The 11000-nt window shown below is 38.5% G+C and overlaps 1 protein-coding gene across 1 annotated transcript in view; it reads left to right on the forward strand.

Annotated features, from left to right (window-relative positions):
• tyw1 (tRNA-yW synthesizing protein 1 homolog (S. cerevisiae)) overlaps window positions 1-11000 on the forward strand; it is a 76340-nt gene that overhangs the window by 23943 nt on the left and 41397 nt on the right. Inside the window, exons 9-11 of the mRNA XM_016537968.1 lie at window positions 7916-7968; window positions 8112-8230; window positions 10666-10775. Of these exons, the coding sequence (XP_016393454.1) occupies window positions 7916-7968; window positions 8112-8230; window positions 10666-10775 (282 nt within the window). The remainder of the gene's footprint in view (window positions 1-7915; window positions 7969-8111; window positions 8231-10665; window positions 10776-11000) is intronic.

Below are 11000 nucleotides of genomic sequence, written 5' to 3' on the forward strand. Positions count from 1 at the left end.
TACTCTCTACACTGCACTCAACCTGAGGGATTCCTACATTTTCAGTCTCTGAGGACACATGAAAAACAGTGCATACCACAGGAACGGTATAACGGAAAATATCAGTGGGTTTGAAACCGTGAAATTTTCAAATCGCGGTATATCTTGAAACCGGTAATCGGCCCATGCCTAGCCGATATTATCGGTCGATATAAGCCTGAGCCCGCAGATTAAATGCTTCTGAATGATGTAATTACTTAGTTTGTCAAGCAGAGCGCGCTCCATTTTTTTAGTAGAGATGCACGGATGAGCTCAAACTTCACCCGAGTACACTGCTTCAAATTATCCGCCCGCCACCCACCCGCACCTATATTTGATCGTCACATTGCAATGATTCTAATTCTTAGTTTTGCATGATGATATGATGAATGGATGGGTAATTTTTAACAGCAGATTCAGTGACGTTAGAGACTAGAGCTGATCTGCGCATCACGGCACGCGTCTGCGGCGCATTAAAGCCTGTGTTACGGCCACCGGAGCTGATCGCAGCCATTCAGTCAATGCTGGTGTTCATACCTGCCACGCCGCGGCCCAGAACTAATGCTTATCACATCGGTCACATCACATCACACGGCGAGACAAAATACAATAGAGTTCTATTGTATTTTGTCGTGCCGCGCCGCTCGCGTCCTGTGTAGAATAGAACCCATTATAATCAGTGATGTTGTCTACACTGGATACAGTAAACTGATGCCTCGTTCTATTTATGACGTGCTGACACAAGGTTCAAATGATTTTCAGCGGTCGCTCTGTCGCGTCCTGTTGCGGCGCAGACACGGTTTCTGTTTCAAATAAATGCTGTTATTTCTATTCATCAAACCATGAAAAAAATCACAAGATTATTAAGCAGCACAACTGTTTTCAACATTGATAATAATAAATGTTTCTTGAGTAGCAAATTAGCATATAAGAATGATTTCTGAAGGATCATGTAGCGAATCAGCTCATGGGGAAATATGAATAATTAATCATAACTAGTTATAATTAATTATAAATATTTAGATCCGCTGTAGATATTTACTTGACCTCTCAGGGTCAACTGTCTGTCAATTCTAAGAACGTTAATTTCCTGGTTAATGGTTCAAATAAATGCTGTTATTTCTATTCATCAAACCATGAAAAAAATCACAAGATTATTAAGCAGCACAACTGTTTTCAACATTGATAATAATAAATGTTTCTTGAGTAGCAAATTAGCATATAAGAATGATTTCTGAAGGATCATGTAGCGAATCAGCTCATGGGGAAATATGAATAATTAATCATAACTAGTTATAATTAATTATAAATATTTAGATCCGCTGTAGATATTTACTTGACCTCTCAGGGTCAACTGTCTGTCAATTCTAAGAACGTTAATTTCCTGGTTAAAATCAGATCTGCATCACAGGAATAAATTACATTTTAAAATACATTCAAATAGAAAACTGTTATTTTAAATAATAGTACTATTCTGCGATATTGCTGTTTTTACTGTAATTTTCATCAAATAAATGCTGCCTTGGTGAGGAAAAGAGACAAAAAAGTCTTACCCAAACTTTTGATCCTTTACCTTAATTGTAATAGTGATGCAGCACTTACTGTATAAAACCCCATCTCTTTCAATTTAAAATTAAACTAGCTTTGCAAAGTTCGACACCTAGCTTGAAATTAGCTTCTGTATTAGTTGAAGCACACTAACTACACAAGCCCCTCACTGATTACTGTTATGTTCCATTTCCCTGATGATGGACAGTCGTTTCCTGCTTTCCCAGCTGCTTTAATTAAATACGTCTCTGTTTTTTCATCTCTCAAAAAAAAAAAAACGGATGGCAAGGCCCTGATGGTAATTAGGTCCTCGGTGCTGGTAGAGTGTCAGCCGAATTATAGTAAACCTAGTTTTCAAATATGACTATTTCTCACACTTTTGACAGTTTTTCTTTTCCGTAAGCGGTATCTCACATTTGTTATTAAAAAAACTTTCTGCAGAGCTGCAACCCTTCTCCTATTGTGCATTACAAATTTCACTCTCGTCGTCTGGTTTCTTATGGAGTCTCTGATGGTGTGACTGTACCTAACTGAGCTTAATGATGCAGCAAAGCCCAATTATTCCTCTCCTGCTGCCGGAGTTCCCTTGAGTTTCTCACTCCACTCCTTTCATCAGCACAGCCTGCCTCCAGCTGCATACACACACTGCACAACAGAGGCTGGGCTGCTCTCATGTCCACCGAGGTTGTGTGTACTACCAGTCGGATAAGACATTTTTATTATAGCTTAAATTTCATTCTAATTGGTCAGTCTCAGCATTTTGCGTGCAGACTTTTTTGCTAGTTTCATTTCTCTCTCATCACTTCATAATTTCAATTAGGGATTTCAAAGATTATTGGAGTACGTTTTACAAGAATATAAAATTTCAGCCTTTTTATGTCAACATTTCACATTTAATTGAGTGTTTTACTTGCCCTTTCTTTGTAATTATTTATTAGTAATTTCTGAGTGAAAATTGTGTGAAAGTAATTTAATTAATTTCTTAATATTACTTCTTTTTTTTTTTTGATAAAACATTTTATAAAGTTAAAAAAGTCTATATATTTCGTTATTTTTTTCTTTCTTTTCTCGCTGTGAATATAGCAGTGGTAGCTAGCATGGAGTTAAAATAAGTAAACAAACAAACAATTTTCATTGTATTTTGGAGTGAAATACAACCTAGACATTTCTTAGTAAGATTCACCCTAACTGGAGTGTCCTCCTGGCAGTTTGTTTGCAGGTTGAGTTGTGAACTGTGATTGCACAAACAAATGTGTGTAATTTATCTGATCTTGCCTGCAGTCTAGAGAAGATTCTGATGTGAGATTATATAACACTCATTTCCTGAAGGGCTGACTGGTAACCTCTTACTCTCTGTTATTTTTGCTCTTTTAATGATAATCTAAAATGATTCCCTCCGGCATTATTAGTAATGATTTAAAGATGAATGAAGGAAAGAGCTGAAGACCTCTAAAAGAAGTCACTACCTTTAAATAACAGCAGAGGAAATACAGCAGCTAGAGCAGAAAAAGTGGGCAAATGCTGTTTGGTCGGAGTAGATTGAGTCTGGAGGAAGTTTTATTAAGCCTTGAAATTCCTCTTCAGTCACCTACCTTATATCATAAATAACAGCTTGAAATGAAAACCTGAAGTACTGAAACTAAAGTCATCCCATAGCAGTGTGCCACTGATCTTGAGAAGTTCTGTTTTGGTGCTGTTCCTCATCAGCTCATTTTGCTTTGCAAAATCATACAGTCATTGCTGGGAAGGGTTCAAATACGCAAAAGATGCTGGAAAACCAAAGAACTTGTGGGATCTGAAGGATTTTTCTGAAGAACAGCAGGCAGTTTAACTGTTCAGGACAAACAAGGGACTCATGAGCAACTATCACAAAACAAAACAAACAGCTGTGGATCATCCAGGTAACAACACAGTATTAAGAATCAAGCGTATGTAAACTTTTGAACGGAGTCATTTTTATAAATTCAACTGTTATTTTCTCTCGTTGGCTATATGTATTTTATGTGAAATATCTTATTCAATTCAGTACTAAATAAAAAAATAACATGCATTTTGTATGATCCCTCTTATTTTTGTAAAATAATTAACATTTTGCAGATACTGCAAAGTGTATGTAAAATTTTGACCACAACTGTATATCGCCTGGCCGAGTTTTTTTTAAAGTTTACTGACATGTACATTCAGAATGAACCACCGCAGGGAATCCTCTGTCTCGGCTTTCTGCTGCCCAAATATTGAGCCTTTACACAGCTTAAACCAGACCTGCTCTCTGAACCCGGCTCTGTCCAAACAGATGCTGTTCTTCAGACAGAGACGAGAGAACACCTTCCTGCCTCCTCAGCCCCAGCGAGCTATTTGCAGACATAAAAGACAAGAACATGTGTTTGATGTGGAGTTTAGCTAATGAACAGGGGAGAGAGACTCTAGATTGGGATCATTAGTATGGAGCTTCACTCCTACTGCTTTTCTTACCGCTTACAGAGAAATTCTGGAAGAGAAAAAGAGGAATAATTCACCAAAAATGAAAATTGACATCGTTTACTAACCCCCAAGCCAGTTTTTTTTTTCTTTCATTAAACGCAAACTGTTTTTGTCCATACGACAAAGGTGGATGGAGATTTATAAACCCCTCAAAAGGACAAAACTTGTTCTTGTGTGAAAGTCTTGTTTAGCTGTGATGTGAACTCTGCCAGCCCTTTCAGCATAGAGCTATGCTTTTATATTCTGTGGTTTTATGAAGACTGTCATAGGAGTGATGGCTGTTCCTGTGATGGCCCTTACACATTAAAGTCTAAATTGAGTCGGATTCCCCAAAGGGGACGCAGCGCTGTTGTGGGAGAACGAGGCTGTGGACCTTAGAAATGTGCAAACTTCAAGTGCTTAACAGGAAATGCTCAGACTTGAGCATTTTTGGCCTTCCAGCCTGCTTAGATGTATTGAGGAGCTTTGTAGGAAAATTTCCTTCATTTCTCCTGCTGGATGTTAAAGGGGTCATATGATGCTGCTAAAAAGAACATTATTTTGTGTATTTGGTGTAATGAAATGTGTTCATGCAGTTTAAAGTAAAAAAACCCACATTATTTTCCACATACTGTACATTATTGTTTCTCCTCTATGCCCCGCCTTTCTGAAACGCGTCGATTTTTACAAAGCTCATCAGTCTGAAAAGTGAGGTGTGCTCTGATTGGCCAGCTATCCAATGCGTTGTGATTGGCCGAATACCTCAAGCGTGAGACGGAAATGTTACGCCCCTCACCATACTGTTGATGCCGTGTCCCGGCCGGAGCGACGAGACAAAAACATTAAAACCCATCATAAACGAGGCATTTGTTGCATCCAGCGGGGACATAATTACGGATTATAATGACTTATACTGTCTTTTTACGCATTGCGTTGCATCGCGCCGCGTAAACATAAAACCATGTCTGCATTTGTGATCAGAGAAATGACAAAAAACAAGTGCTAACGTTAATCCACACTGCCCAAAACTCGCGTTTGAATCATCAGTGGCAAATGATAAAAGAAAACGTACTTACGTGAGTCAGAACTGCCGGCATTTTAGCCTCAAGCGTGAGACGGAAATGTTACGCCCCTCACATACTATTGATGCCGTGTTTGGTCGGAGCGACGAGACATAAACATTAAAACCCATTACAAACAAGGCATTTGTTGCATCCAGTGGGGACATAATTACAGATTATAATGACTTATACTGTCTTTTTACGCGTTGCGTTGCATTGCATCGCGCCACGTAAACATAAAACTCTGTCTGCATTTGTGATCGGAGAAATGACAAACAACAAGTGCTAACATTAATCCACACTGCCCAAAACTCGCGTTTGAATCATCAGTGGCAAATGAAAAAAGAAAACGTACTTACGTGAGTCAGAACTGCCAGCATTTTAGTCTAAACGTTACTCTCCCAGGATCAGTAAACAGTCCTCCATAAAATGTGCCGGCGATCCACAGCACTAAGTTGAAGTATTCCCTCAGCGACCAGCACAGATCAGCTCTAGGCATGACGAAGCGGATATCGTCCTCTTTTGGAAGACCAAACAAAGTAGCTTCGCTTTCACAACGAAGCACACAGCGGCCTAGCATGAGCGAAAGCCCCGGCTTAGCCTGAGCTGAAGCCGGGCAAGAGTGAGCTGAGGCGACGGGGTCGAGAACGGCGGTCCCGGCAAAGGAGCGGGGAAAACGGTGAAAGCCAATCCGGCGATCCACAGCACTAAGTTGAAGTAAAGAGTGAGCTGAGGCGGCGGGGTCGAGAACGGCGGTCCCGGCAAAGGAGCGGTGAAAACGGTGAAAGCCAATCCGGCGATCCACAGCACTAAGTTGATGTATTCCCTCAGCGACCAGCACAGATCAGATCTAGGCATAACGAAGCGGATATCGTCCTCTTTTGGAAGACCAAACAAAGTAGCTTCGCTTTCACAACGAAGCACACAGCGTCTTCAGGACATGGCGGCAGCGGCAACAATACTACAGTGAGAATAAAAGTTACGCCTTCTTTCTTTGCGTGAACATTTGGGCGGCGTTATGCAAATCTTCCCACATAGTGAGGTAGATATGTGGGGGCGTGTTCGAACGAGCCGTTTTAGGTAGGTGTGGCTAACTCTTAACTTTTATAAAGAATATCTCTTTGGATTTGAGACTTTAGTCTTTGCAACTTTACAGATCTTCTTTATGCACCAAGAGCTTGTAACACTCCAAAACATGTCTCTAGAACAGACATAAGGCAAAATAATCACTAAGTAAAGGTGTAACAAAATTTCTCTAGAATAGACATATGGCAGAAAAAAAAAAAAAATCCCGTGTCCATTATGCCTGCGGCAACCACATGTGACGACCCCGGGCTGGACTCCGCTTCGTCCACGGTGAAAGTTGACGTATTCCCTCAGCGACCAGCAGAGATCAGCTCTAGGCATGACGAAGCGTATATCGTCCTCTTTTGGAAGACCAAACAAAGTAGTTTCGCTTTCACAACGAAGCACACAGCGTCTTCACGACATGGCTGCAGCGTCAACAATACTACAGTGAGAATAAAAGTTACGCCTTCTTTCTTTGCGTGAACATTTGGGCGGCGTTATGCAAATCTTCCCACATAGTGAGGTAGATATGTGGGGGCGTGTTAGAACGAGCCGTTTTAGGTAGGTGTGGCTGACTCTGAACTTTTATAAAGAATATCTCTTTGGATTTGAGACTTTAGTCTTTGCTACTTTACAGATCTTCTTTATGCACCAAGAGCTTGTAACACTCCAAAGAGAAAGGAAAAATTGAAATCGCATCATATAACCCCTTTAAAGTTCCCGAGCAGACTGTAAAATGGAAAATATAGGCCTGTCGCTGTGCTAGTACGTTGTGTACATTATAAATGCACCTTTTTTTTTTTTTTCAGGCTCTTTATTTCATTAAAGTACAGTCCATCACCTTCTACACTCTCTCTGACACTAAATGTGTTAAATACAGCTGTTTTTAAGCTATTGTACTGTGCCCTTTATGTAAGTGACGTCTGTTATGATGATTGGTCATGTTAATGTGCTCTTGGTTGTGACTAATAAGATAATGATTTGTGAAGTGTTTAGGTTGCAGCTTGGTAAGGGTTTTGGAGTAATGCTCTAATGTTCACATAGTACAAATTATGCACAAAAAAAACCAAACAATTCTTGCATTTCACGTTATGTTTGAATGTATACACATTTTGTGTTTGAAAATATTGTTGATGTTTTAAAGGAACATACATTTTTAAGTTCTTAAGATTTTTATTTTCTTTTTTAAATGTTTTTTAAAGAAGTCTCCTTCTGCTCACCAATACAGTAAAAACAGTAATATTGTGAAATATTATTGCAATTTAAAATAACTGGTTTCTATTTTAATATATATAATATAATTTATTCCTGTGATGCAAAGCTGAATTTTCAGCATTATTACTCCAGTCTTCAGTGTCACATGATCCTGGATATTATCTATCTTTCTTACTGTACATTATAACACTGTGATGCCTGAATTTATTTGTTGCATATAAACTATTTGCTTCAGTACTATAGATTCACATTATTGGTCCTTTATCTGTTTTCGACCATGACATGAAAATAATAAAACATAATGTAAAAAAAAAATTTAAAGCTATAAAATGATAAATTTTTTTCTGACAATAGGCCAACCATATTAGTGAAATTTTCCACCTGTAAACTCAAACATGTTGGTGACCAATCCGGTAGCTGCTGCCATTTAAAATGTTAACCAGCATTTGAGGTTATGTAGCTCGATCACTACTCTGAAAACTTGCTAATCTCTACATAAATGCCTTGTTTCCATCTTCATTTCTTTTTTTCTTTCTGGTCTGTAGGGTACAAACTAATAGGAAGTCACTCTGGGGTAAAACTGTGTCGTTGGACCAAGGTAGGTTGTTTCCTCCAATTGATCTTGCTGTCAAGGCTCTTTAGCAAGTTTATTTTTTATTTTTTTACAGCAGAACAATGTTTCCTGACAGGAACAGTTTTGTCTTTGTATAAATGAAACAAATGCTGCCTTTCTTTTGTTAGTCAATGCTGAGAGGGAGAGGAGGCTGCTATAAACACACCTTCTATGGGATTGAATCACACCGCTGTATGGAGACCACACCGAGCCTGGCCTGTGCCAACAAATGTGGTTTCTGCTGGAGGTAGTCTTTTTTTATTAATTTAAAAAATGTATTTATTCCATGATTTTCTCCTAATAAATAATAATAATTAATAATAAATCAATCTGTTACACAGTCCTGCATCTTGACATTGTTTTTTTTTTTTTTTTTTGCTGATTTACAAACCTAATTTTGACCTAATAATACCTAATTTGATGGTGCTGAATTAAAAAGAAAACCAAAAAAAACTTTCCATCATGTACAATTTTTCACAGAATTATAACGACAACTTTTCAATTTATATACATAAGCTTTAATACAATTATGAAAATAATGAATCAATTATGAAAATATTTTACAAAAATGTTTTAATGACAAAATATGATTAAATAAAAAAAATTGCTTCATTTAGTGACAAAGAACTTTACATAAACACAAGTTTACAAATATACTTTTTCACAAAATCTGTAATTTTCTCTCTCTTTTTGGATGTAGTAAAACAACCACAGCAGAAAACATCTGGATCATGTTAGCATTTTCTTCCGTCACTGGCTATAATTCTGACCTTGAAATCAGGATTAGGCGTGAAATAACATCTTCAGAATCATTCATATGTGTGAAAATGGGCTGAGAATTGAACAAATAGTTGTAACCTGACTCTTGCCAGAAATCGTGTCTTTATGGCAGTTTTAGCGAATAATAGATAAAACAAAACTTCACCTTGCAAATGTTTGTCAAAAGCAGAAATGCTACAAAATGCTTAATGTTTCGTGAGAAAGTGGGACATGCTTTAACAGAACAGGCACTATTTTTGGAATTAGCACCCCAAAATTAGTAAGAAACAAGTATTGGATTTCATTCAGCAAATATGAAGTAGGGTGTATATTGCTCGTATTTAGGGTTTGAACAAACCCCTAAATCAAAGTATTAAATGATTGGTGCATAACTCTTTTTAAAATCTTTACTTCAAAAAAATCAGCCTGTGATTTGAAAGATGCCTGAGCAAACAGCTGTGATGTCCATCTGAATGAACTGGAAGTGCAAAGGTAGATGCAGCAGTGATGATTCACAGTGACACTTGTGGAAAGAAGGTAGCATTCAATATTGCTGTCATTGGCAGTGAGGTTTTATGTGGGGGAAAAAAAAGAGCTGTCAAAGAGCATCAGCGCACCTCCTCTGAAGAGAGGATCTGGGATGATTTCCACCATGAGTGACCCTTACGCTGCAGCACAGCTGAAAGCTGCTCGCTGACTGAGATGGACTTGATTTAAGAACATCACTGTGAGCGTGACACACACATCCACCCATAAACTAACAGGACACTGTCTCCTGCCCTACAGCTCCAGGACAGGACATACTGGGACAGCCTCCAGTCAGATGCGCTGTCAGACGCGCTGTCAGATTAACGTAGCAGATTGAAGGCGTCTCAGTGAGCGCTTTGATCCGGTTGTTGAGTGAATCTGTCATTTCGCATCCAGTTTTCTCATTGAATCAGCTGATTTTGTGGCATTATGGGGCTTAATGAAGAAAAATCATCGTCTTGAGACTGTCAGTGAACTCTATTTTTATGCCCGTGTGTATAAGCGGTGTATCGTATCTAGTATCGCATGAAACTGAGCAAAAGCATTAGAGGAAAAGCTTTTAAACCCATCTCAAACATTGGCTCTTCAGCCCAGAAAGCCCATCTTGACAAAGGCAGGAGGGGGAAAAGATCAAGCCTGTTGATTGTTAATGATATCATCAGTGTTAATATTTTTACAGTGTTTTGGTTGTTTTGATTCCCTAAGCATACCCACATTATCATTTTAATTATTATAATTTTTTAATATTAGATTTTGAGTTTTTTTTAATGAGTATTTTCACTATATTTTAGTTTTTTATTGTCATTTTTTTTTAACTAAATAGATTTTTTTAATTATATTTGCATTTCTCATTTTTTTAAAATAATTTTTTATTTATTTTTTATATGAATCCATTCACTTATTTATTACCTTTTATTTTTAACTTTTTTTAATTCGTTTTTTTTCATTTCTCATTTTTTATTAATAGAAATGGGTCACAATGACTATCCCTTTAAGCTTTCAAATAAAAACTGAATGGAAAAAAACCTGCTAGTGGGCTAGCTGTTCAGACAACCCACTGACTAGTCGATTTTTGAAAATGTAGTTTTGTACATCCTCATAATAGATTTTGGCTCTACCCCTGCCCTGGTGAAATGAAGGGGTATGGTGTCACATTCAGCGTTGTCTCAGCTCCTGTTGCTATTTGCGGCAGGGGACGGAAGTAAGGCCCTGTTGCCTGGCATTTGTGCCCTTTCATGTGATGTGAGAGCTGTTGAAAGGGTCACAGGACACTAATTTGCACGCAGTGGGGGTGCAGGTGTTGTTCTCAGGGGAATGAGTCTGTGGTCCGGGGCTTGTAATGCTATGATGGTGACGTGCTGACAGGATCTGTCCTCTCTAATTCTCTCTGTGCAGACACCACACCAACCCGGTGGGCACGGAGTGGCGCTGGAAAATGGACCCGGCCGAGAAGATCATTCAGGAGGCTGTGGAGAACCACAGGAACATGATTCGCCAGTTCAAAGGTAAGGACTCCCCGGAGCGTCGCTGTCTGTTACCTTCAGCTGAGCTCTTCTGCCGCCTTCAAACAAACAACAGTGGATTGAAAGGGTTGGTTCATTACTAGATAAACTTATTGGCCACAGTCTACTTTCTATTGCACACCAAATTTGATGGCAACAAATGACATGAAAGGTATTTGTGCATCAAATTCAATGTCGACATTCTGGCCTTTTTTTTTTTGGCTTACA

The sequence above is a fragment of the Sinocyclocheilus rhinocerous genome, unplaced genomic scaffold (assembly GCF_001515625.1).
Source record: "Sinocyclocheilus rhinocerous isolate Xijiao unplaced genomic scaffold, SAMN03320098_v1.1 scaffold877, whole genome shotgun sequence".
Taxonomy (NCBI): Eukaryota; Metazoa; Chordata; class Actinopteri; order Cypriniformes; family Cyprinidae; genus Sinocyclocheilus; species Sinocyclocheilus rhinocerous.